This window comes from Ruditapes philippinarum, unplaced genomic scaffold (genome assembly GCF_026571515.1).
Source record: "Ruditapes philippinarum isolate M1 unplaced genomic scaffold, ASM2657151v2 ctg128_1_1_1_1, whole genome shotgun sequence".
In the NCBI taxonomy this organism is placed as follows: Eukaryota; Metazoa; Mollusca; class Bivalvia; order Venerida; family Veneridae; genus Ruditapes; species Ruditapes philippinarum.
This window is the reverse complement of record NW_026861563.1, coordinates 861,745-889,232: the sequence shown is the minus strand read 5'-3', so window position 1 is coordinate 889,232 and position 27,488 is coordinate 861,745. Positions and strand designations below refer to the sequence as shown.

At 34.8% G+C, this 27,488-nt stretch overlaps 2 protein-coding genes across 2 annotated transcripts; both read left to right on the top strand.

Moving 5' to 3' along the window:
• Positions 1-567: 567 nt before the first annotated feature.
• On the top strand, positions 568-7,953 carry LOC132716170 (uncharacterized). The gene is made up of 5 exons (XM_060699378.1): positions 568-695; positions 922-1,105; positions 1,498-1,715; positions 1,812-2,492; positions 7,812-7,953. Exons 1-5 carry the CDS (start codon positions 568-570, stop codon positions 7,951-7,953), a joined length of 1,353 nt encoding a protein of 450 aa, XP_060555361.1.
• A 1,252-nt stretch (positions 7,954-9,205) lies between these two features.
• On the top strand, positions 9,206-26,351 carry LOC132716152 (exocyst complex component 5-like). Its single transcript, XM_060699352.1, has 19 exons — positions 9,206-9,334; positions 10,325-10,459; positions 11,195-11,302; positions 13,159-13,356; positions 13,923-13,990; positions 14,385-14,413; positions 14,648-14,757; positions 15,248-15,292; positions 16,003-16,143; positions 16,586-16,662; positions 16,972-17,082; positions 18,250-18,345; positions 18,872-19,037; positions 19,578-19,686; positions 20,145-20,268; positions 20,712-20,907; positions 21,439-21,595; positions 24,114-24,274; positions 25,043-26,351. The coding sequence occupies exons 1-19, from the start codon at positions 9,311-9,313 to the stop codon at positions 25,127-25,129; spliced, it is 2,142 nt and encodes a 713-aa protein (XP_060555335.1). The 5' UTR covers positions 9,206-9,310; the 3' UTR covers positions 25,130-26,351.
• Positions 26,352-27,488: the final 1,137 nt, after the last annotated feature.

The window sequence follows — 27,488 nt, the reverse complement described above, 5'->3', positions numbered from 1 at the left end:
AATTCAGCCAATTTACAAAATTGAAGCGGACGTCTCCCATATAAGAAAAAAATGTATATAATAAACAGAAAATTCCAGTTTTTAGATATATGTGAATACAGGTTTTTTTTCATCTTGTGGAATTATAATTATCATATTTCATACCACTCGTCGAAAATAAATCCTGTAAATACCAGGTAGTATACGTAATTACGTCACTAAATGTACAATACGCAAAAATAATGAATTAACATGAAAACAAGTAATTAAAAATAAAACAAATCTAGAATTCCCTCTGTTGCTTTTCAGTATTTTTATTACAGTAACGATATTTAAATGTTTAAATTGCAAAGAAACGTAGAATTAAAGTATTTCATGAATAACCAGAAATTACTGGTCATCCGTAGAGCACGAATACCTCAACATTCCACTGTTTTGTCAGTCTATACATACGGACAGCGTTGCTGCAGGACAATATGGCAGCGGGACAGCGTTACAGCAGGACAACGTGGCAGCGGGACAACATGACAGCGGGATAGCGTTACAGCAGGACAACATGACGGCGGGATAGCGTTGCTGCAGGACAATATGGCAGCGGGACAGCGTTACTGTAGGACAACGTGGAAGCGGGACAACGTTACAGCAGAACAACGTGGCAGCGGGACAGCAGGACAACGTGGAAGCGGGACAGCGTTACAGCAGGACAACGTAGCAACGTTACATCAGGGCAACGTGGCAGCGGATTAGCGTCACAGAAGGACAACATTGCAGCGGGGTAGCGTTGCTGCAGGACAACGTGGCAGCGGGATAGCGTTACAGCAGGACAACGTGACAGCGGTATAGCGTTACAGCGGGACAACGTGGCAACGTTACAGCAGGGCAACGTGACAACGGGATAGCGTTACAGCAGGACAACATGTCAGCGGAATAGCGTTGCTGCAGGACAACGTGGCAGCGGGATAGCGTTACAGCAGGACAACGTGGAAGCGGGACAGCAGGACAACGTGAAAGCGGGACAGCGTTTACAGCAGGACAATGTGGCAACGTTACAGCAGGACAACTTGGCAGCGGGATAGCGTTACAGCAGGACAACATGGCAGCGGAACAGCCGTTCCTGCAGGACAACGTGACAGCGGGATAACGTTACAGCAGGACAACGTGACAGCGGTATAGCGTTACAGCGGGACAATGTGGCAACGTTACAGCAGGGCAACGTGACAACGGGATAGCGTTACAGCAGGACAACATGGCAGCGCGATAGCGTTACAACAGGACAACGTGGAAGCGGGATAGCGTTACAGCAGGACAACGTGGAAGCGGACAGCAGGACAAACGTGAAAGCGGGACAGCGTTACAGCAGGACAACGTGGCAACGTTACAGCAGGACAAACTTGGCAGCGGGATAGCGTTACAGCAGGACAACATGGCAACGTTACAGCAGGACAACTTGGCAGCGGGATAGCGTTACAGCAGGACAACATGGCAGCGGAACAGCGTTGCTGCAGGACAACGTGACAGCGGGATAACGTTACAGCAAGACAACGTGGCAACATTACAGCAGGGCAACGTGGCAGCGGGATAGCGTTACAACAGGACAACGTGGCAACTTTACAGCAGGGTAACGTGGGCAGCGGAACAGCAGGACAACTTGGCAGCGGGATAGCGTTACAGCAGGACAACGTGGCAGCGTTACAGCAGGACAACGTAGAAGCAGGACAGCGTTACAGCAGGACAACGTGAACAGCGGGACAGCGTTACAGCAGGACAACGTGGCAGTGTTACAGCAGGGCAACTTGGCAGCGGGACAGCGTTACAGCAGGATAACTTGGCAGCGTTACAGCAGGACAACGTCGCAGCGGGTCAGCGTTACAGCAGATCAGCGTTACAGCAGGTCAACGTGGCAGCGGAACAGCGTTACAGCAGGACAACGTAGCAGCGTTACAGCAGGACAACTTGGGCAAGGCGTTACAGCAGGGCAAACTTGGCAGCGGGACAGCGTTACAGCAGGACAACGTGATAGCGGGACAGCGTTACAGCAGAACAACGTGGCAGTGTAAAGGCAGGGCAACTTGGCAGCGGGACGGCGTTACAGCAGGACAACTTGGCAGCGTTACAGCAGGACAACGTGGCAGCGGATCAGCGTTACAGCAGGTCAACGTGGCAGCGGGTCATCGTTACAGCAGGACAGCGTTACAGCATGACAACGTGGCAGCGTTACAACAGGACAGTCTGACAGCGTGGCAGCGTTACAGCAGGACAGCGTTACAGCAGGACAACGTGGCAGCGTTACAGCAGGACAGTCTGACAGCGTGGCAGCGTTACATCAGGACAGCGTTACAGCAGGACAACGTGGCAGCGTTACAACAGGACAGTCTGACAGCGTGGCAGCGTTACAGCAGGACAGCGTTTCAGCAGGACAAGCGTGGCAGCGTTACAGCAGGACAGTCTGACAGCGTGGTAGCGTTACATCAGGACAGCGTTACAGCAGGACAGTCTGGCAGCGGGACAGCTATGTAAGGTAACATTGGGTCACCGCTAAAGGCCGGGCCCTGGCCCCATGTTTTACAATGATTAAAGGATCAGAATCAAGATCAGGATCAAATTTAAAAACTAATAGTTTTCATTGTTTATCCTCGTAGTTAAAACATCTTATTAATTTGATAAAAATGGACTTGCAATAGTAAGTTTATGAAATTTTATAATTAATTTATTGTTAATTTTGCAAGATATGGGCATTTCACTGTTGATCCAAATATTGATCCTGATCCTAAAATTTTTTTTTGATCCTTATTTTGATCCGAATATTTTTGTATTTGTTTTGTTATTTGTTGACTTTATCAGTCAACGAAGTTTGGGCTATTAGCAAATCAGCATTTTTTTTACATTTTGAATAGTTACCATTTAATTCTAGCAAAACACGATTTATTTTAGTAACATAAAACAATGAAAATAAAATCAGGATCACATGATCCTGATCTATTCTTAGTGAACACGGGGGCCTATTTTTTCTGTCTATTTTTTCGATTTATTTTTCAATATTTGAATAGTAAACATATTATAACAGGCAAATATTTGCCTATTACAGTGGTACATAACTTTCTATTGTAGCTCGTTTACTTTTCCCGTTGTGCTTGCAAAAACATTTTTATGCTGCAATATTTTGATGAAAATATGCGGTAACAGTGCGTTGTAGGAGCACATTTGTCTCGGAGCACATTTGTCTTACGTAAGACGGATGCGGTCGCATTTGTCCCACATGAGACAAATGGGACCCCAAATGTCTACCCCAAAAAACTCATTTGTGTGACAAATGTGCTCCGATCAAGTTTTTTAAGGGACAAGAAAGCACATTTGTCTTCATAGTGTTTTTAAGGGGACAAGAAAGCACATTTTGTTTCTCATGTCATTTTTTTATGAATTATTTGTCACACATTTCCCCACGTCAATAAACTCTTTTTTATAAATCGAGGTTCGCCGTTTTACCTTCATGTCAATGTGTAATTTCATCAATAGGTTTTGCTTATGCCCTTCTTTATTGAAAAACCTAAAGGAACTGTTAATTAAAATATCTCTAATTCAAGAAATTGATTGGCCCTTAACCTGAAGGCGTAGACTGAAACATACTAAATTCCGTTCACGATGGTACACTGGTGACAGCGCGATGCGCACGATGGCTTACGTTGATGAAAACGCGATGGTGAGATGGTACGAACGCGAAACAACGATTGTACGATGGTGAAACAACGAAGGCTCGATGATGAAAAACGTGAAGTTTACTATGAAGAAAGACCATATTACGATGGTGAAAATACGATGGAACGATATGATGAAACTGCGATGGCATGATGATGAAAACGCGATATTATTTTCTCTATCGTGTCATCGCACCATCGTGATTTCACCATCGTGCCAATCGTGTTTTAATGCATCGTACCATCTTCTCATTTTCACCTTTGCTGCCATTGTGTACAGCTGTTCAGGGAGACAAAAATGTTAACTTATGTCCAAACGGAACACCGTAATCGGTTGCTAGCGTGACTCGTTTCGCACATCTCGCCGAATTCTCGCGTCTCGCTTTCGCATCTCGTTCGTCGACGCGAGACAAGAAATAGGTTCCAGGTCATATACCGCTAAGTAAGTATTCCCTTTATAGTCTACATAAAATCACTTTAAGGGCCCATTATGCCTGAAAATGCTTTAATTTGTATTCTATAAAATTAAAGTTTTTTTTATTTTGATATACTTTTATAGCTCTAAAAAAGTTACTATTTAATTGGCTAATTACCTAAACATTTTTTCATCTGCTTTCTTTTTTTGCAGTTTGTACAGTTAAAAGTGATTTAGAAATTTTGCATTGAAAGGCATTGTAGTCAAAATACTACTTTGTTTACATTTTGCTACTTTTATGACGCATTATTTCACATTTATAGCGAATTCCTTTGGGCTACAAGCATCTAACTTCCTCAGAAATCATTATTTGAATATTAATAAATTCATACTTGCCCTATCCTAAGAAGTAAAAATGTATTCATTTCTGAAATCTCGTGGCACGGGGTACTTGACATTGCGAGATCTCGTGTTACAATATCGTGCCTCGCTTCGTGTCTCATCGTAATGTCTCGTCTCGCCCGATTCTGAGTGGCCCGATAGTCCATAATTATGGCATTACCTGGACTATTTTAGGAACTCATGCATGTTGTGCTTTTTCAATGGCGGATCTGAAAGCCGCAATTCTTGGAAAATGACGATTTTTTATACATATATTTCTGATGAAAACAAAACGTGTAATGGTCTTCTTATTTTCTTCAATAGATCATTTAAGGGCCTCCGTGGCCGAGTGATTTCATAATACCACTTGTCCCTAACCGCTGTAGGTTCGACACATACTTTAATACCTTTTAAGAATTTTATGGAAAAATGTGAGACAAATGTGCTTCGAGTGTCCTTTCTATTGTGTGTCGAACACATCTGTCTCATTTCCAATTTGTCGCAAATATGAATGTTTACGAACACATCGGTCACACCTCGTGAGACAAATGTGCTCCGAGACAAATGTGCTCCTACAGTGCGTCATAAATTTCTGCAAGCATATCGTTATTGGTACAAGTACAAAAGCGACATTGGAAAGTATGAACCATTGGAATCGTAAACTTTTTGCCTGAAACATGGTACATTGTATAGGATCCAAGTATTGAAAGAAATAACGAAAAATCAGCAACATGGGCCGGCCAGTAGCGATGAGCCATGTTACTGTGAACTATGGTGGCTGGTTTGGTACGCTTTTGTGCGTCTAGTCGGCGCTAGCGACAACTCGACAAAGCGCCAAAACGGCGCGTTGTCGCACTGTCGCTAGCAATAACACGTCAAAGCGCCCTGTCGCTTGGCTTATAAGCCAATCCTTCAATTTGAACCCAGCGACAATGTGACATCGCGACAACAAGCCGTACGACAACACGCCGAAAATCTTTAAAATGGCATTCATTGACAGTCATTGTTGGAAAAAAAGATACAAACACAATATGAAGTCAAAAAAAAACAAAAAACAAACACACACACACACACAAAAACTCACGCGAATTTCCTTGATACACAAACCTTATCAATCCCGATACAACATGCATCTTGCGAAACTCTAAAGATATTACACAAATACCCTTACTGGTCACTTTGTATCGCGTTAGTTATTTGTGATTGAAACCTTCTTGCAATAAGTATACTACGCTATCTTCATTTAAATTTCTTGGAAAAGGACCAGACTCAGCCGCCTAAAAACTTCCACGCAGGAAATCCTCTGAAGTCGTAAACTGCAGATTTTACACGTCGTCCTACCAACTGTAGTGCTTTCAAGATATCACCATTTCTATATGAAAAGTACCTTCATACCCCACTTTGTCACTAACTACCCTTCATTCATTCAACTGTTGTGCATATGATGCCACCTCATTCCTGCAGTACACCCCTACATACCTTACAAAACATCAACGTAAGCCTTCATATACTTCTTTACGGTGACTTTCATATCAAGACAATGCTAGAACATTTACCCATGAACAAAACTATATAGAACAAATAAAACATTTGTTTTTTTTTCTTCCAGAACTTTTTTTATAATATGAGATTACAAATGTACATGTATATTTTTGTCCATAATCTCCATATTTTTCTATTTATTTATTTTTTCATATTATTCTACACCTTTTTCAGTGCAAAACTGTATTCTTACTTATTTTTAACACTAAAATGCATATTCCCTTGCCATGTGTAATTCAAATTATAGCCTTTTTTTAAGACAAACCATATAGTTCACCAAAGGAGAAGAATTCTCTATGACTATGCTGTAAACCAGTAAAAAGGTGCCTATTACTTCATGCATCTAGGTCTAGTGTCCCTTCGGAATCATTGATTCCGATAGATTAAGTGTTGCGTATTGAATACCCGGTGCTAGGGTGGCGTGAGATGAGCGGACTCAATTAAATCGAGTCTGCGCGTTTGTTTTACTATTTGTTTCGAAGGGTTCTGTCCTCTCCTGAACTTAAATATTTAAATCAAAAGGACGTTAAAATGCTGTCAGGAACGCACGCATAACAACATACGATCTGACTTCTGATAAAGGGGCGTAATTCTTGCACTCGTATACTTCGTATGTCTTCGTATACTAAGAAGTTGTTTTAAGTAATTTGAAAAAGATTAAATTCAAGAGAATAAGTCCGGCCCGAAGTGTGCTTTTTACATAATTGTGTAATTTACCAATACGTTGTTACCATTACCACACTTTGGCGCCCAAAATACAAAATGCAAAGCCATCATGCACCTTGGCATGGCAGATTAATGCTTGGCATGTGGTCAGCAGTTCGATCTCCGGTTAAGTGCTTTAATTCACCCTCGTCGACTAGATCGTGGAACGTGAACCTGTTTGTTTTTATTCAATATCTAATTGCAAATTTTCATTACACCGGCTATGAAAGATGAATAGAACATCAACTTATTAGAGTACATGTATTTTAATACTCTCCTATAGCAAAAGTCCTATACAATGTACTATGCCGAAAGAAATGGATCACACCCATACAACAATTGACTTATTTACTTTGATACTTCAAAATGTAAATAAGGTCTATTGAACCACTCGTTTCACAATTTCATTTAAAACAAAGTAAAGAGGAATTCATGTTTAATTCAAAGTTCCTTATTATGGAAGAGCAAGAAGACACAATTGCATGATAACTATATTTTCGACGGATTTGTTATAATTATACAATATCGGTTTTTATACTTACATACTTTACATCTTTTCAAGAACAATCTGCAGTCCTAAAGTCCCCATTATACTGCCATTGTTTAAGCGAGCACATAAAAATATATCTATATTTATATCTGAATAAAAAGTACATGTAGTTCAATAATCTGTTTCAATGAACTATTTAATAGTGTGCCACAAATGGCGGAAGGTCATGTGATCTAGCACAAATCAATACGTACGCTATGTGCTCGGCGTTATATATCAATGACACATGCAGCATATGTTTGAACAAATTTTATAGCTTCATATATTGACTATCGATAGATTCACCTCCTATAATCTTTAACGCTACTTCTTGCGAGTTATTTCGGCAATGTATTGACACAAAAACGATAGTTCTTACACTAGCGTGATAATTGATATTTCGTGCGTCAAAAACATTGAGAAAGATTGTTCTGTTACAGAATTCTTAAACTTTTACTGTTACGTTATTGGTTTTGTCTGTTAGGGTAAACAATTTTGAATTGTCATTGTATCTTAGTCTGTACTTGTAATACATATGTAAATATTTGTAAAGGTTATAATTATATAGGCCGGTTCAAATACATCTGGATGATGATGATGACGGTGATAATGATGATGATGTAAGAAGTCGTAGTAGTAGCAGCAGCAGCAGCAGCAGGAAGGGTAGTAGTAGCAGTAATGGTAGTACCAAAGTACCTTCATGTAATTGAAAAGTATTGTCCAGATATTGTAGGTTTTTGAAGTGTTGGCCTTGATTTCATTCACCTAATAGGTAAAAATATACATTTTATGACAAATACCGTTGGATGAATCGATGATAAAAAGTCAAACTGAAAAGATTTTTAATAGCAAGTATTTCAAATTTCTGCATTTTAAAGGCGCTGCAATGAGGTCCTAAAGCATAGACTGTGGCACTTAAAAACTGAAAATAGGGAAATTGATATATCGTGCGACTTTTAGTCCGATCTAGGTTAAATAGTTTTCCTGTTTCGGGTCATTTTGCATAATAAACTTGATTATTGTAGAAAAAAGATAACGAACAAATGATATAAAATTTTGCACACAATTTATTAGGATAGACTTACATCAAATATAAATTCTCGAAATGTATTTCAAGTTCAGACAACCTCAGTGGAGTCCCTTTAAAAGAGTTTTGTGCTCATAATATTAGTCGTCCCTCTCTTCTGTTTCAAGTCAAGTAAAATCAATATTTATTTATTGTCGGAAAAATATTTGACTGTTTAAGATAAACTGTGTTAATATAGACTGGTCTACGATGAACACATTTCCCGTAAGTATTTCAAATATTGAAGAAAAAACAGCAACAACAACAACAAAATTTAAAAAAAAATACAACAACAAAAAACAATAGAAATGTATCCTTTGGATATTTTTTTAAAATATTAATAAAGTACTTAAATTATTGTACTGGTAATATCGGATGACTAGATCAAACCACCAACATCCTTATTTATATAATTATTTTGCGTTTTGTTGTTATGTCTGATATTAAATACTATCAATGTAATTATATATGTATTGTATTACAAACCTTTCACGATAGATCAATTCATTTTTTTATAATGGTTTCATTTAAAATTTATTCTGTGCTAAAAATGTTTAATTAAAAAAATAAAAAGTGTCAAAAAACAACAAATTTTCACCAGAATTACGTGTTAGGGCACGTGTTAACATGGAAAAACTAGTTTAGACGTATAATAAGTTAACTGATTATTAATATATTATAATTAACAGATCCTTGAAGAGACACTGGCATATTATGAAAGATAGGTAAAGATAGACTACTTGCAGATAGTTAGTTATGTACAGATACTTTTATGTTACAGACAGTGTTTCTATGTACATATACTTTTAAGCAGTTGCACATGTACTTTCAGAGTCTGACAGCTTTTATACCGTTTCTTTGGTACGGGTCTGATAACGGCATTTAGTACTGTTAGCGAAAAGTTACCTCCCTTCATTTGATACTCTCTTCAAAGGAGAATGTTGACCCACAACTAACTTTTTTCAATTTTCTTAATTTTGATTACCTTTCAGTTTCAAAAGATGTCTTTTGAAGAATTGGAACAAGTAATTAATTTATGTAACTTGTCATAAGATAAAAAATGGTAGAAATTGTATTTTTAAAGAAAAGGTTGCAAGAAAATAACAAATTATTTTTGCTTCAACTCCCGAGTCCTGTCAAAATTAGTAATTTATCTGACCATGCAGTAATTTATCTGACATTTGGTTATATCCTGGAGAAGACTCTTGGTTTTATCCATGACTGTATATAAGGTTTGTTATAGTGTCTATATTGGACCCTGGGGTTTAAACCAGGAGTATGTAAGGTTCATTCCATTTTCTTTCGTCTATTATACAAATTTTACTTCAGAAAGTACATAGGGGTGCACGGGTCTAAATCCAGGAGATTGCACACAGAGATAGTCCAAAATATTAGATATTAAACTATTATGATAGTTTTTTGAGGTAATATAATAATAGATTTTAGGTAATAAAACGAATAATTTCACTGAAGATTCTCCCCATCAAGTCATTATGACTTGCCTCACATTAGTGATGACTCACCCTACTTCAAAATAATCATTAAATTGTTATAATAATAATTGTATTTTAATAAGAGCCTACAAACTGGTTTCAAGTTTTGTATTTTAATTATAATTTATATTATATAAAGGCATAAATGCCATAATGACCCGGTTGGCCGAGTCTGTGCCTGAAATAAGGTGACTTCCCCGGAAGCGTCCCAGAAATGATTTATGTCTCGATCAAAATCAAAATAACCAATGAAAAATGTCCCAGAAAATAGCAAGTATGGTAAAGGTAACCTGGCAAAAACATGGTGTGCCCAAAGTTGCCTATTTTTGAGGTATTATTTGTCCATTTTGTTAATTATCATGCTTTATTTTGATTGGCTTGGGGCAGGCTGTGTATGGTAAAAGTGGTCGGTCATGTAAATCGCACATGTCTCCATCCAGGAACAGTGACAATAATTCTAGAGATTTTAAAGAACTAGTATGTCTAATACTATAATATTGTATTCCATCAAATTAATTTTAGGACCCATTTGACACACATGAGTTTGTAGAGCGACTAGCATGGCGGACAATGGGAACGAAAGCTCGCAGTCAGCACGATGAGTTTGATCCTATGTTACTTCATGGAGCATTTGAGAGGATGATTGCTGATCTTAAAGTAATATAGTGTGGTGCCATTTGGAACCATGATACTTATTTTTTTCAAATAATTGTAATGATAAGAATGTGATAAAATTAGATTTATTCATTTTGCTGATATTTACTATTGCATTTTTATAATAAAGTACACATGGCTATCAAAGTTTTAGTCCTGGTTGAAAACAATTCCATATAAAATAAGTCAGTTTTTCTTGTTTATAAGTGGTGCTATAAATGTCCATAAGATAACTATGTGGTTCCAGTGGGGAATACTATACAAAAACTATATATTCTATAGTGTGTACTGTCAAACGGTTAACCTTTGCTAAGATCATATCTGAATAAAGACTGTGTATGGAAAACCTGTCAGATTAGTGAGCTTCACATTAGACTTAACTAAGCAATATGTTTATATTTTACCTAGGTCCCTGCTTCTGTAATATAACATACTGTATGCATCACAAGTCTTTACCAGATATGTTGACTTGGCATCATATGAGAGTTACAATATTGTTACTCAAAAAATGTAAAAGATGGTTAACTCTTAACCTGCTGGAACCAAGTGATTAGCCTTTGCCACCAGTATAGAGCCAGGCCAGCCTGCACATCTGTGCAGTCTGACCAGGCTCTATACTGTTGGCAGCTCAATCTTTGTATTTTGATATTGAAATGCCTTAAACTTTGAATGGACTGTTTCAAATTTAAAGCTGGACAGATCCATTATAGAAATATTGCATGTTGATTTTTTTAACAGACTAAGAATGGCATGGTGCAGACAAGGGTAGATAAACTGGAGGAAGAATGTAAGGAGGAGGAAAAGAAACATTGGGCAAGAGTTGTAGACCTTCAGAGAAATAATCAGGTAATAATAATTTAAAATCAATAAGATATTATAAAGGAATCTTTAATTAAGATATCTGATTCAAGAAATGATAATAGTTTACTGATTTCAAGTATGTAAGAAGATTTGTTTACATTGTTTACATTAACATTATTGAACTGTCATCTGCCAGCAGTAAAACAATAATTTTGACATAGAACGCAAGAACGTAAGAATCATACACTGGATTCCCATAGAGATGAAATATTACTGTTATGTATTTCATTGTATTGCATTCTTTTAATATAAAATTTCACAGTGTCAGCAACCATATATAAAGTCAGTGGTAACATCATTAAAGAAAAAGTTTGTCACATGATGCATTAAATTTTGCTGTTTATAATTTCTTATGATGCAGAGAATCTTGCATGGGTTGTCATTTTATGAAGAGTTACATAAAACTTGGCCAACAGACATGCTTTATAACCTTTTGTGTAATATAAATGACAACTTGATTATGTCATTCACATCTTTGGACTTCTTCCCAAAGGCAGAGGAAAAAGTATACTTATTTACAGTGGGGAATAGAGTCTGATTTCAGGACTACAATGCAGCTGAAATAAACACAGAATGTGTATCATTTACTTCATTTTGTACAATTTTACTAATGTTTATATTAGGGATGGCAACGAGTAACCGGTTAACCGAGTACTCGATCGAACGACTGAATATGGGTTAACAAAACTTATATTCGATTACTCGGAAAAATATATATTTTCTATTTTTTTTGCGATTTAGAAAGATTGGTATATCCAATTAGTTCAGAAATTTGGAGATTAGCATGTATCTTCATAAATACCCGTTAAATGCAATCAAAACATCCTTGCAGAGGTGCGAAAATGGTATCATAAATTGAACGAGGCGATCAACAGTTTGACACGCGCACCTGTGTCGCTTATGTCATAAAGTAATAATTGCATTTTATAGTCTAAGTTTCATGCTTACGCACGTTCACCGACTTTACAGCTATTACCCCTGGTCATCGGGCTACTGGTATCTATCTATCAATCTCCCTGGGGAGTCTTTTAACTCCGCTTAGTGCAGCCGACACTTTGGCGCAACGGATTTATACCACCCTCGCAGGTACCCATTTACTCCTGGGTGAAGTGAAGCAATCGCAGGTAAATTTCTTGCTCAAGGAAATTAGCAGTGCCCCTAGTGGGGTTCGAACCTGGGACCTCTCGATCCCTAAGCGCGCGTCCTACCACTGGACTACTGCTCCTACTTATCATCCAGCCTCTTATGATATTTAATTACCTTTAATTGTGTAGCCGAAGTAACAGTTTTGAAAACAACAAAGGGCCGATTGCTATCATGAATGTAAGAATAAAGGTAACTTGTATTTAGACCAGGTTAAACTTTTGTTGCCGCCGATCAGTCTATATTATTTCAAGAAGAAAAAAGATACGAGTATATGAACTGTTATACATGTTTAAAACTTGATATTGCATAAATCAAAACGTTGTAAAATATTATGTAGTTGATTTAATTATAATTAATTTGTCTCCCGTGCAGTCCTATTTACTATCTACAGAATTCTATGAATTTAAATAGAAAACGAAAGGAGCATGCGGACGGTGTTGATATTGTGTGATAAACTTTGAAGATCACTGGCAATTATCCGAGTAACCGAGTACTCGATCGGAAAAATGACCGAGTACTCGAGTATTGATTTTGGTATTCGTTGCCATCCCTAGTTTATATCTGTATTTCAGGTAGATGGTTTATAAAACTCACTGATTATGAAAAGAAAGAAATATAAACAAAAGCTATGTGCTATCTTACTAGATAATATGTTCTTAACTACATATTTAATTACAATAAATGTTTTCTTGCAGGCTGCCTTTTCTCACTTTCAAGGTTTAGACGAAAGAATAAATTCAGTAGCTACAAAAGTTGTGCATCTTGGAGACCAGTTGGAGGGTGTGAACACACCAAGAGCGAGGGCAGTTGAGGCTCAGAGGTTGATGAACTACTTGTCAGAGTTTCTAACTAATGACCCTCCAAAGTCTGCTATTTTCACAGATCCATTTCAGGTATCTTAGCAATTAATCAACTGAATTTCTTGAAAAACTGTTCGAGGGTGCATTTGTGAAACTATCCCCTATCAACTTAGAGATATCAATTTGTAAATTAAGAGTTAGTCAGCCAATCATACAACCAGTCTGCCTGGTGAGACTTTATGGATGTGCAGGCTTGCAAGGCTTTATACTGGTGGGAAGGGCTAATTACTTCCTGTTTCAGGAGAATGAGGGTTAAAAGTACATGTTAGATTGTCATATTGTACCTTTAAATTTCTTTTTATATGTATTTGTTTCTAAAGCAATCCAATTCATACATTTAAGAAGCAGAAATATTTGTGGAATTCTATTTTCTAGTGTGTGGGACTAGACAGACTCTCATAAGCTTAAATTCTGTGATTATAGTCAGCATATGTATTGCTGCTGGTTGATATGTAGATATCCTTATTATGTAACCGAGGGACATCAAAGGTTTTTATTGACCAGTAAAATTGAAAATATACCTATGACCATAATGACCTTTATGTAATCAAAATGAAAAATTTAAGTGTATGATTAAATAGAAAAAAAATGTTTTACAGTTGCAGTTAGCTGCTGAGATAATACAGAAACTTCATATGATTGCTCTAGAACTCCCAAGTACAGAGAAGTAAGTTCATTTAGAAATTTGTTATTTTAAATTATATATCAACTTAGTTACAAATAACAAAGGTTTTTCGTTCTTGGAAAGAAAGCAACCCTACATAATGAATAGCACAACAGAAGTATGAAGGATGCAGTTATGCATAGCTGAGCAGACATCCCATGGATATGGTCTATGTTTTGTTTTAGCTGATATGCTGTGACAAACAAACAATGTCAAACAAACAATGTATGAATATTCTGATGATTCTTACAGAAATTATAATGAAGTAATATGTAATAAAGTAAAAAAAAAATGATATGCTTGATATAATTATAAGTTATACTTATGTTGTACTAATTTTATTCACTTGAATGAATATTAAATGATAAATGTAATAAGGATCTTTTTTGCTTTTCAGATTTGCCAAGGCTAGGACAAAAATTGCAAGTGAGAGATATTTAGTACTTATATGAAATACGATGTTTGTTATTATACAAGTACAACATCTTTTCCCCTTTAAATTAAATTTTATTGATGATAATCATTGAGATTGCAATGTGTGGTTGAAAATGTTGAACAAAAAATGTTTTCCTATCCATTTGGTCTATGCATATATAAAAGTTGTGTTTAATCTGAGAAATTTATATATTCTGTTACCATGGAAATGTGTCAATATTTCAGGAAAGTATGATGATATAGAGAATGAGTTGATAGAAGAGTTTAGAATTGCCCACCGTGAGGGAGATAAACGTAAGATGAAAAGATGTGCCTCAGTTCTCTCTAATTTTAAAGTAAGTTCTTTCACTTTTTCTTCAAGTTAATGTAAGCCTCCATTCTTATTAAAGTTAACATAAGTGTAGCCACAGATCTTTTTTAACTAAACAATGAGGTGAACATCTGGATGAGTGATGATAAGTTTGGGGAGGGCTTCTCTTGAGGCAACAGGTTTCTATGTTAGCACAGCCCAGTTTTGCAAGTGTTCCTCTATATTGCATTTTATTTCAGTAAAGCTAAGAGTCAGTTTCCTTTACACAATCTTTCTAACCATAGGGAAATTTAGTACTAATTCTTAAATTCAAAGTATTCTAAAAATCAACTTTCAACCTTTAATGGAAGGCTGGTGTTTAATTATTTGTAAATTGATTATAAAAATATTTATTCAAATGTAGTTAATGAAATAAAATGTCATTTGTATTTATGTATGAGTTAAACATATTATAAATTCAAGGAAATATTCTTATTATTGGTTTTAATATATAGATATATTTTTTTTACATTCAGGGACATGGTCGCTGTATAGATACATTTATAGAAGAAACCCAGAAGGTCTGATATTTTTTGTTATGGTTTTCTTTGTGTGTGCAGAATTTGTGATGAAATAGTTAATGTATTGAAATATAATCAAAGAAAACAATATCCTTTAAAATGGATTTTAACTTAGCTATATGATTAAAACAAAATGCAGTTGTGGCCAAGTTGTAGATCATTTGGGTTCGATCTGCGGGAAGGTGATACCAAAGTCTTTTCTCAAACTGGTTGAAGTATTTGCCTTGTTTGCAATCAGGATTAAAAGTGGTACATCAAGGCCTGATTCAGTCAGTGTTGTTGTAATGTGACTTGAGTCAACATAGCAGTGTATATTATAATGTTCCCTACATTATTAGTTATAAAGATTTTTGACAGGTTATATGGTCCTACATGTATATAAAAGGCTGTTTGGAAATATAACCTCAACTGCTAGGCGAGGGTCATATTGCGAACAACTGTTTAAGTATGGCCATATAACCTGTCAGAAATATTTATAACAAATTTAAAATACAGCAAGCAACTTCTATTAGAGAAAAAAGTGAGATTTCTTGATTTATTGGCAGTAGCCGTGCTTATAAAACTATATAAACATCATGGTCATATGATGAAAAGTGACGTTACAAACATGCAGTATCATAAAATTTGATATAACTAAAAGTTATACTATTGAAGAATTGTTCTTATCTTTAATCAGTCTTCATGCAATGATATTTAATATCTATTTTCAGGGATCATTTATTAGTTCAGATCCATTCAGTGAAGTGTTCCCACTATGTAATCAGAGTAATGACTTGATACAGGAAGTATTTACCAACCCTGATGTTGTCATGGGAAAACTGGTTCAGAATATATATATTACAAAGTTACAGGTATACATTGTCTCTTCTTTTATTACAAGTGTCTTTCTACCAGAAATGTGATTGTTTAGATACACAGTAATTAAATAATGTTACCAAGAATGTTCTGTGTTATTTTCCTGAAGTAAGAATTGTAAACATTATACTTTTTTATCAAACATAGACATAAAAACACAAGAGACAAACATGTAGGGATAGATGGACTTATGTAAGTTATAGAAGTTATATCTTATGAAACTAATTTGATCAAATATATGTCTACAGTTTAAATAAATCTACAGACGTTAGTATAAATAGCAATTTACAGAAGTGTGTTACTTTATTTGCTTAATGAAAACCAAACTAAGATAAATGAATATTTATAAAATAAACTTGTACCTTTAAGCGATAAAATGTTATCTTCTGTAAAGTGTAATCAAGCTATTGTTATAGATATATACATGTATATTTTCAGACTTTTATCCAAAGCAAACTTGACAAGCAGGAAGATCCTGAACAATATTTGAAGGATTTCTTTGATATCTACACTAGGTTAGTTGCTTTGGTTTTTGTAACAACTTTCTTTTATGCTAATTATAGGTTTTTTGTTCATGACATTTAAATATATACATTGAAATGCTTACATAATACACATTGAAATGCTTACATAATATACATTGAAATACTTACATAACATACATTGAAATGCTTACATAATATACATTGAAGCTTACATAACATACATTGAAATGCTTACATAATATACATTGAAATGCTTATATTTACATTGAAATGTTTACATAATATACATTGAAATACTTACATTTTATGTATGTTATATGATTTATTTGTGTATTTCAGAACAACAAAATTATCTGGTGATTTATCAAAGTTTAAGATTGGTAATGACAGTTCATTTCTGCCCAAGATGACCAAAGTTATCTTCCAGAAACATCTAGATGATTACATCAAGTTAGTATAATGCTTTACTTTTTGTGCCCCCACGTTAGTGGCGGGCATTTAGATTTACCCTTGTCCGTCCGTCCGTCTGTCCGTCCGTCCTTCCGTCCGTCCCTCCTTCCGTCCGTCCGTCCGTTCACTTTTGTGTCGCACGTAACTCAAAAAGTATTTGACCTAGAGTCATGAAACTTTACAGGAATGTTGATCAGCATGTGTAGTTGTGCACCTGGGTATTTTTGTGTGGATATTTTTAGTATTTTCAGAGTTATTGCCCTTGACTTAGTAAAATTTTGCAATTATCAACTTGTGTTGCACGAAACTCAAAAAGTATTTGACCTAGAGTCATGAAACTTTACAGGAATGTTGATCAGCATGTGTAGTTGTGCACCTGGGTATTTTCGTATGGATATTTTTAGTATTTACAGAGTTATTGCCCTTGACTTAGTAAAATTTTGCAATTTTCAACATGTGTCGCATGTAACTCAAAAAGTATTTGACCTAGAGTCATGAAACTTTACAGGAATATTGATCATGATGTGTAGTTGTGCACCAGGTATTTTCGTCTGGATTTATTTAGTATTTTTAGAGTTATTGCCCTTCACTTAGAAAATTTTTGCAATTTTCAACTTGTGTCGCAAGTTACTCAAAAAGGATTTGACATAGTCATTAAACCTTATGGGCAGGTTGCTCAGCATATTCAGATTTGCACCTGGGGTTTCGCTTGTGGATTTATCCAGTATTTGTAGAGTTATTTCCCTTGACTTAGTAAAAAGATTGACAGAACAGTGGCGTGGTGGGGGCACCCGTGTCCTATGGACACATTTCTAGTTCTTTCTCGATTTAAACCAACACTTATATGTCTACTAATAGTAATGAGAAGAAGATATCCAGCTAAATTATGGAATGTAGGTGTTTGTATTAATCAAACTAAGGTTTTTCTCCACCTTTATTATAAAGCTGGAATGTTAGCATATGATATTTACAGTTTCTGTGTGACTATCGCTCCCAGCACCATTAAAAAAATGTGAACCGGTATATATGTGAAAATATTTACATCTACAAAAGCCTTTCAAAACACTGTATTAGTTAATAGTTAGTTTAATTTTAATAGTGCCATGCTCTCGATAAATATTGTCAAGTGCAAAGAATAATATGTAAACAAGATTATATTTTGTTTAGTTTTGAGACGAAGTACCTACATGAGAGATGTGGGGCTATACTACAGAGATATTATGACAGTAAAGAACATCAGAAAAAACAGATACAGTCTGGAGGGTAATTCAAAATATGTCTTTATTTATGTCTATATAAATTTATAGTATTTTACCCCATTCCCACTAAAAATACAAAAGATCTGCTGCATTTAGTAGATCTATGAACAAAAAACTTGTCACATTCAATTTTTGTAATATTTATCATAAGTGGTAACCATAGCCACATGCAAGATATGATTAACCCTTGGGTTGCTGGCAGAAACTGATTATACCCCTGCTGCCAATGCAGATCAAGATCAGCCAGCACATCTGTGCCATCTGATCATGGTCTGCGCTGTACATATTCAGTCTGTACATACTTTAATATTTTACTTAAAATGAGGAATGTTTTTTTTTCCAGATTGAAAGATGGATATGTCCATTTTAGATATTTAACAGACACACTTTATATTTATTGTAGATAACTCATCTATCACACTCTTAGTATTTTTGTTTCTTTCTTTACTCTGTAATTGTAAAAGCATTTTTATTTTTGTCTATTGTATTAAATTTTATAATAACCTTATGAAGGTGTTGTTTATTTACAGATTGTCAGAGTTGCGTAGAGATTTACAAGCTAAGATAGCCAATGTAAATGTAAATATCAACATAGGACCAAGTGTTGAGAACTATGGTGGTGAAACATTCCTCTCTCAAGAAGTTTCCATTAATATTCTACAGGAAACAAAGCTTGCTTTCAAAAGATGTCAAAGTGTATGTTTGTATTTTTTCTAGTATTTATATTTCTGTTATCAAATACATGTTACTGATTAGTTACAATACTTACCCTGAAACTTAATTGGCTTAGAGTAATCCTGAAGGAACATTTAATGTTGCATTTGTTGCAAGTCTATAATCAGAATAAAACATAAGTTTGTTTACCTCAGCAACTACACATAAATACTGCTAGATCCTTTCATTTACTGAAGGTTGGTGGCTCTACTAATGTGCCTGCCTGTTTCTGAAATAACACACTAAGGGAAACCTGATTTCCTCCTCCACTAGTAAACCTGGAAAGTTGCTATATGATCTCTGCAAAATTAGTGTGACTTAAAATTTAACCAAAATAAATAATTCAGCCGCACTGGGACAGGTATCAAGTAACTTTGTTGGAGTGTAATTCTTCTTAAATTATACAATGTAACTGTTGTAAAGTTAATACAATAAGTTACAAAAATATTGAAAAATAGACTTTATTTTTTTTAATGTAAATATTTGTATGTTTAAAAGTTTATATTTGCTTGTCTTTTACAGCTATCTGGTAGTTCAGATGTACCTGGAAATGCAGTGAAGATTTTAGATATACTTATTAAATACCTAGTCTCCGATCACATTGACTATGCTATAGAAGTAGGCCTTCAAGGTAAAACCCTGTTCTTATATATGAATATGAATATTTACTTGTTATATATACTCATGTTAGATTATTATCTTTTTGATTACAGAACAGTTGGACAGTTTTGTTTTCATTTTACAAAGTCTGAGTCTGTTTTCCTGACTGAAACATAAATAAACAAACCAATACATAAAATATCAATCCAAAACTGTAATGTTAACAATAAGGTGTTGATAATCTACAGGTAGAGAAATTGCTTGATAATAGAATTGTGCGATTACATTGCACAACTTTAGTTCAACCTTGGAATCTATGCTTTCTGATACAAATAATTCTTTCAGTATTTTTTTATCATTTACATACACCATATACACTTTAGATACAGTGGATATAATTTTCAGAATCAAAAATAGCAAAAGTTCTGAAATATAAAATACTAGTACATGTAGTTCAGTTTGAATAGTGAATATGTTCAAACATTGTAGGCATTCCTGTGGCAGAACCTAAATCAGCCCCAGCAATTTACTTCTTTGATACAGTATCACAGGCTAACACTCTCTTCCATCTATTTGAGAAACAGTTCATGGACAGTGCTGTACCATTGTTCCTGTAAGTAATATAGACAATGATCCCACTGCATTTGTTTGAAGTTTCTTTCTGTTGAATGTTATGTACCAAAACATTAATAGTTAAAATAATTATTTAAAACCCTGGTCTTGTTTGAATTTCCATTCTATGTGAAATGTATTGAAACATGTATCTCAACTCTACATGCACTGTATATGACATTTACAAGTTCTCCCTGCTGTGGGTTCGAATCCCGACAGGGACTTTGGATTTTTTCATGTGAGGAAGCTATCCAGCTAGCTTACGGAACATCAGTGTTTCTACTCAAGTGCTCATTCGTGCCTGAAATAATGCACGGAAGGGCACCTGAGGTCTTCCTCCACCAGTAAAGCTGGAACGTCGTGATATGACCTATACTGTGTTGATGTGACTTAAAACCCAAAACAAACAAACAATTTACAAGTTCTATGATACCTTGGTTTCAGATCAACTCCACTATATGCCGAGTGTCTACACAAGAAGAGAGATTTGAGGGACAATATGGAGAGTAAGATAGACACTGGTCTAGAGAGAGCTACTGCCTCAATTTGTGGCTGGGTTAAATATATCCTCGCTTCAGAACAGAAGAAAAATGACTTCAAACCAGATGACGACTCTGCTCTCCTACAGATGGGAACCCCTGTAAGTACCAGACATGTTACTGAAGAAAATGCTATAATGAAATGTTATGTTTATGTGCAAAGTTAAAAAAGCATGTACAAGAATGTACTTGTTTACCATGACTATTTTGTTGTCATCAATATTCAAGGATTTGCATAGAGCTTGGTTAAGTTTTTGTCTTTTACTTCATATCTCATATTACCCACTGAAGTTATTCATTTAAAACTTCATACTTGTCTTTGGTTCATGTTTCAAGATTTATTTCTTGGCAATGATTTTTTTCCCTCGAATCATACTTAGAAAATTCCATAATTTATTATATTTAAGTGTTTAAGTTCTCTCTCAACAACTGCGCAAGGGATGCTTTTTACTTAATTTCACTGTCTTAATTTCCTTTTAGAAAATTCCTTGCTTGGTTTAATAAGCATTCCTTAGTTCTTGTTTTTTTGTCAAGTACTGAGATAAGTCTAATGTGCTGTCATTTTGGCACATCTTGTTTTCCAAAAAAAAAAAATGAAGTTAAGTTTTTGTTTTTCTTTATTTTATTACCAGGCTTCCAAAAAGGTTGTTAAGTTTATGAGTGAACAACATCAGTCTATCAGAGATAATCTAGATGGGAAAAATGTGGAGGCATTACTTCTGGAGCTAGGAACCAGGCTTCATAGAATACTATATGAACATCTTTGCCAATTCACATATAATTCCCTAGGTAAGTTCCATTTTAATGTAATTCCTTAGGTAAGTTCCATTTTAATGTTTCATTTGAAAGTGAAACATTTGTAGGTAAAAGTATAGTATGTACAGCTGTTAGTTTTCTTTGTGATTTATGTAATATTATGTTTACTATAAATAGTAATACAATGGTAATAAGATATAAGTATTAAGCAGATGGATTTCATATTAATACATGTGGTATTGGCCTTTAACTTCAAGTTTTACACAGCAAACAGTTATGCAATATACTTTTCTTTATTGAATTTTATGAGCTCTATCTTAGGTGTCTTGAACATTCACAATGTTATTTGTTGAGAAAAAAGTGATGTGCATAAGTATGTGTTATAACACTCCTGAATTAATTCTGTTAGTCAGAAGAGTTGACATTGAATGTGTTGTTATTGTCCCCCGCCTTTTCGAAGAAAAAAGGGGGATACAGTAATAGGCTCTGTCCGTCTGTGCGTCCGTCTGTCCGTCCGTCTGTCCGCACTACCGAATAGGGATAGGGGGCCATCTAACTGTAAACAGAACAAAAGAGAACAATAGAGTTCATTCCGTAACAATAGAGTAAGGGGCCATTGGCCCTCTATTAAACAATAGAAAATAACAATAGAAATGGCCCCTTATTCCATTTCGGCCGGACGTCCGTCCGTCCGTCACACTTTCGTGTCTGGTCCATAACTTTGTCATTTATTGAAGGAATCTGAAAACACTTGGCACAAATGTTTGTTATAATAAGACGATGTGTCATGTGCAAAAACCAGACCCCTAACTCCAAGGTCAAGGTCACACTTGCTCATTCAAGGTCAACATTGTCTATTTGATGGTATACGTTGTGTCCGGTCCATAACTTTCTTATCTTTGAAGGGATTTTGTAAATACTTGCCACAATTGTTCACAATAATGAGACGATGTGTCATGCGCAACAACTGGTCACCTACCTCCAAGGTCAAGGTCACACTTGGAGGTCAAAGATTAACATAGTCTATTACAGGGTATATTTTGTGTCCGGTCCATAACTTTTTCATTTATCAAAGGAATCTGAAATAACTTGGCACAAATGTTTGTTATAATTAGTCGATGTGTCATGCCCAACAACCAGACCCCTACCTCAAGGGTCAAGGTCGCACTTGACTATTCAAGGTCAACATTGTCTATTTGATGGTATACGTTGTGTCCGGTCCATAACTTTCTTATCCTTGAAGGGATTTTGTAAATACTTGCCACAATTGTTCACTATAATGAGACGATGTGTCATGTGCAACAACCGGTCACCTACCTCCAAGGTGAAGGTCACACTTGGAGGTCAAAGATTAACATAGTCTATTACAGGGTATATTTTGTGTCCAGTCCATAACTTTTTTTATAGATCAAAGGATTTTGTAAATACTTGCCACAAATAGTCACTATAATAAGACAATGTGTCATGCGCAACATCTGCATCCCTACCTCCCAAGTTCAAGGTCACACTTAGAGGTCAAAAGATAACGTATTCTGTTTTAGGGTATATTTTGTACTTCTTCAGGATTTTGAAATAACTAGGCACAAATAGTCACAATAATAAGACAATATGTCAGGTACAACACCTGCACCCCTACCTCCAAGGTCAAGGTCACACTTAGAGGTCAAAGGTTAACAGAGTCTGTTATATGGTTTATTTTGTGTCCCGTCTTATAACTTCTTCATAGATCAAGGGATTTTGAAAATACTTGGCACAAATAGTCACAATGATAAGATGATATGTCATGCATAACACATGTGTCCCTACCTCCAAGGTCAAGGTCACACATAGAGGTCAAACATTTACATACTCTGTAATAGGGTATATTTTGTGTCCAGTCCATAACCTGGAATTTTGAAAATACTTTGCACAAATAATCACAATAACAAGATGATATGTCAGGTGCAAAATATGGGTCCCTACCTCCAAGATCACACTTAGAGGTCAAAGATTGACATAGTCTGTTATAGGGTATATTTTGTGTCCGATCTATAACTTCTACATAGTTCAAGGGATTTTGAAAATACTTGACACAAATAGTAATATTTATTAGATGATATGTCATGCACAACACCTGCACCCCTATCTCCAAGGTCAAGGTCACCATTAGAGGTCAAAAGTTAACATGATAGAATTTTACATTCCGTGTTTCATTTTACTAGTATTTCTTTAATGAATTCATTGTTGCATTTGCAGATCTAGCATTGATCATAATTTTGGAATGAAAGTCCTGACATCCATACCTCAATCTTTTGAAATAGCACAATTTTATGCTTCATATAAAACTTCCCCGAGGCGGGGGACGTTGGTAACTCTGTTACAAATTCTTGTTATAGAATATTATCATTCACATTTGACTTACTGTTAATTTAATCTTGATCATTTGAGAATTGTATAGCACAGGGAAAAACTATTGGTATTTTAGGTGTTATATTTGTATATATATTTGATATATTTTATGTGCCATGTTTTATTATATTTGTGTGAGATATATAACTTTGATATATTTTAGGTGCTATGTTGGTAATCTGTGATGTGAATGAGTACAGGAAATGTGTGAAGGAGTTTGGGTTACCATTGGTTACACAGCTGTTTGAGAAACTCCATGCTTTATGTAACCTGCTTGTTGTTGTGCCTGAAAATCTCAAACAAGTTTGTAGCGGAGATCAGCTGGTGAGATACTTGTTTATAATCTGACTATTCTAGAAATTGAGAAAAAACCATCATTTCTGACCCTGCATCATCTGGAACAAAACAAGGCAATAAAGTAAAAAAATATTATCTTACCCTTAGCCTACATGGTGGTCTCAATCTACCCATACAAGTGCCGTCTTGTCATTGTTGGCACTGATCACTTTTCATTCAGTACATTTTCCAAATTTTTCTCAAAAATGATAAAGGGTTTTTTGCCCAAAGATTAAATGGAGAAAAAGTCCATTTAAAAATAATGGGGGGGGAATGATTAAGTCCTTAAATAAAAGTAGCTGAAAATCCAAATAATAAATATAAAACAACTTTTAAACACCTAAACTGTTGCGGGTTTTTAAACCCCACTAGGAAATTTGGGCCTTTTCCTGTCATTTTAGGGTTCTTTTCCCTAGTTAATGTGGAAAGGTCGACATGATTTTACTTTGGGTTTTCTCACTTGTACTGCCTACAATTTTAAGTGAAGCTACAATATTGAGTTATAACATTCACAAATTCTGTGTTGCGTAACTTAATCCAGGAAGGTATGAAATTGATATTCAATAATTCAACCACATGTTTGAATAAAGATTCAAATGCTCTTTTTATAACACAAATTAATATTAGCATTTTTTATCAGAATAATGCATGTCTTTTTTGCCCTGGAGTTCCAGATTTGTTATTGTATTTAAATAATTATGTATTTATATGTAATGCAAAGGAAATAAATATTTGTTTATGTTATATAAATTGCAGGCTGGGCTTGACAAGTCGATTCTCCTGTCATTTGTACAACTAAGAGCTGACTATAAAACTGCCAAACTTGCATCTCTCTTGAAGTGATCTTTCCTGTAACCATGGAAACACGTCAATCATCTGGAATACCACACATTGCTTTCATTTGTTTTTATGGAAACTAAGTAGTCATATATCAGTAAACTTTAAAGCCTTAAAATCATGTCAACACTTAATATCAATGACTTTAAAAGAAATGAAAACAAATTTTTGATCAGGATTGAAAAAGACAGTGAAAGTGTAGTGGTAAAACTGTGCTACTAACTACATGTACTTTAAAGAAATTGTCAAAATCTTCCAAACATTCTTGCTTGTTATTGAATTATGTAAATGTAATCATGTTATCTAGTGTAATGTTCCTGATAAAAACTGTTCAGATGTTATTTAAACATTCCAATGAATGTGTTGTTCTGTTGCTACTGGTATCTGTTGCTAAGCACTGTTGTGACGATCTAATTTGTAACACAGCATGTCTGAATGTTTTAAGTCACTTACCTCAAGTTATCTGCCCACAACCACTATTAATATGCTTTGTGTCAAGGACCTGACATTCTGTCATTTGAAGAAACTATATAGCTAGATTAAGGGAGGTATATATTACAGTGTTGCACCACATTTAGGTAAATCTTGATCTTCCTCCTGTCTATGAATTATGAAATATATGTTACAGTATGTTCAAAAATTTAAAGTTGTGCCATGAATCAAAACTAGAAATTTGTGATCAAGCTAATTATACATCACCATTAGCTTAAGTATAAACTTACGATTTTTGAGAAAACCAACTTGAACCAGTCTTAATTCCACCTCTAGAACTAACCTGAACATGTATAGGTGTTATATGAAGAAGCAAGTTTGTTGTCCTTGTATTGCTTGAACCAACCCATTATCCTTTGTACATGTACATTGTCTAATGTGGTAAATGTTTGTTTCTAAATGAACATGGCATGCTTTTTCATTACCAGTAATAAGGATTTTAATATAAAATACAAATATCTAGTCCTAAAGTGTATATTCTTGGCAAATTGCCAGACAAGATTGCTTGTATAGTGGTGATATGACCTGTGTAAGATGTGAACAGTGATATATGTGTAAGCATTACTTGCTATAAAGTTATATGGAAAATTTCCGAACTTTAAATCAGAAGTTTTATGTATTAAGTATGTGCAATAATTTTATTTATATCTATGTATGTTATCATTTATAACATTTATGATATTGTTCAGTTTGTATGATTTATAATTTAAAATAAATTTTATTATAGACTGTATAATGTGTTCTATTGTCATTTTCACATGGTAATCACCAGCTAAGTTGTATTTTAATACTTTTGGTGCAATATTTATTAACATTTTATTGAATGGTAGCCATTTATGCATTTGTTTCAAATTGTCAATAGCACAGACACCGGTTACATTTATAAGTGCATGTATAAGACTAAGTTTGGGGCTTTTTCTGTTATAAACATTGTAGTCAATAAGAATCAAGTCCGTTAACAGTTCCTACATCTTAAGTTTGAGTAAGTTTTTCTGTTATAAGATTTAAAAGTACAATAAGAATCCGGGTCCGCATTTTTCAGTTTAAACATATTATTCAATTCAAGTTCAAATGTGAAACAAATTTAAATAACTTTAATTTATCCATTTCGGTTCTGATGAAATTTGAGAAAGCTTGGTCATGGTCCCCCTAATGTTTAAAGTAGTCACGACGGGTGACGGACAAGTAGCAGGAACTACTATTAGCCTGTTGGTACTCATTATAAGACGTGTCACAGTGAAACAACCAGAAAACATAATATTAACTTTTTTCCTACAAAGTACATGAAGTACTAAAGAGACACGGTCTCCCCTGACAACTTTTAATATGGATGTAACACCATTTAAGTGAAATTTTTTATATGTATTTAACTATTCCTTTAAAACAATTTCCAAACATCCAAGAATATGTTAAACATGTACTTCAAATAATTATTCGCTTTATAAGTAATCATTAAAATCTATGCATTCATTTCTTAATGAAAAGTTTGGCTAGACTATCGAAAATAGATTTCTCATAACCTCCCTTTATTTAAATGAAATGTAAATTCGGTAATATTTTTGCAAATAATGCTTTTTTTAAACTTACAATATTGCTATATCTTCATTTGAGCATCAGATTTATGATATAAAACCATAAATATTTGAGTTACAGGATCTTTGAAGTGTATTTTTGTGGGGATTGAGTATTTTTTCGACAGAATTTAACAGAACGTCTTTGCTTTGCTGTTTGTACCATTGTTTTAGCAGACAGAAACGTAATTATAGCTAAGCATTTATTTAAGAAAATATGTCTTTATGATCTAGACTTTGTCCCTAAAATATAGATCTATGTCTTTTTAAACATAGATATAACATTAGTTCCTAAATCATTA

What these genes read in the sequence shown, in the direction of transcription:
- LOC132716170 (XM_060699378.1), top strand. Translation starts at nt 568, where the DNA reads ATGGCAGCGGGACAGCGTTACTGTAGGACAACGTGGAAGCGGGACAAC. An exon ending in CAGCGTTACAGCAGGACAAC is followed by an intron (nt 1,716 to 1,811) that starts GTGAACAGCGGG and finishes ATAACTTGGCAG; the next exon opens with CGTTACAGCAGGACAACGTC. An exon ending in TCTGGCAGCGGGACAGCTAT is followed by an intron (nt 2,493 to 7,811) that starts GTAAGGTAACAT and finishes ATAATTATATAG; the next exon opens with GCCGGTTCAAATACATCTGG.
- LOC132716152 (XM_060699352.1), top strand. Translation starts at nt 9,311, where the DNA reads ATGTCTTTTGAAGAATTGGAACAA. An exon ending in CTTTTGAAGAATTGGAACAA is followed by an intron (nt 9,335 to 10,324) that starts GTAATTAATTTA and finishes AATTAATTTTAG; the next exon opens with GACCCATTTGACACACATGA. An exon ending in CATCTAGATGATTACATCAA is followed by an intron (nt 17,083 to 18,249) that starts GTTAGTATAATG and finishes TATTTTGTTTAG; the next exon opens with TTTTGAGACGAAGTACCTAC.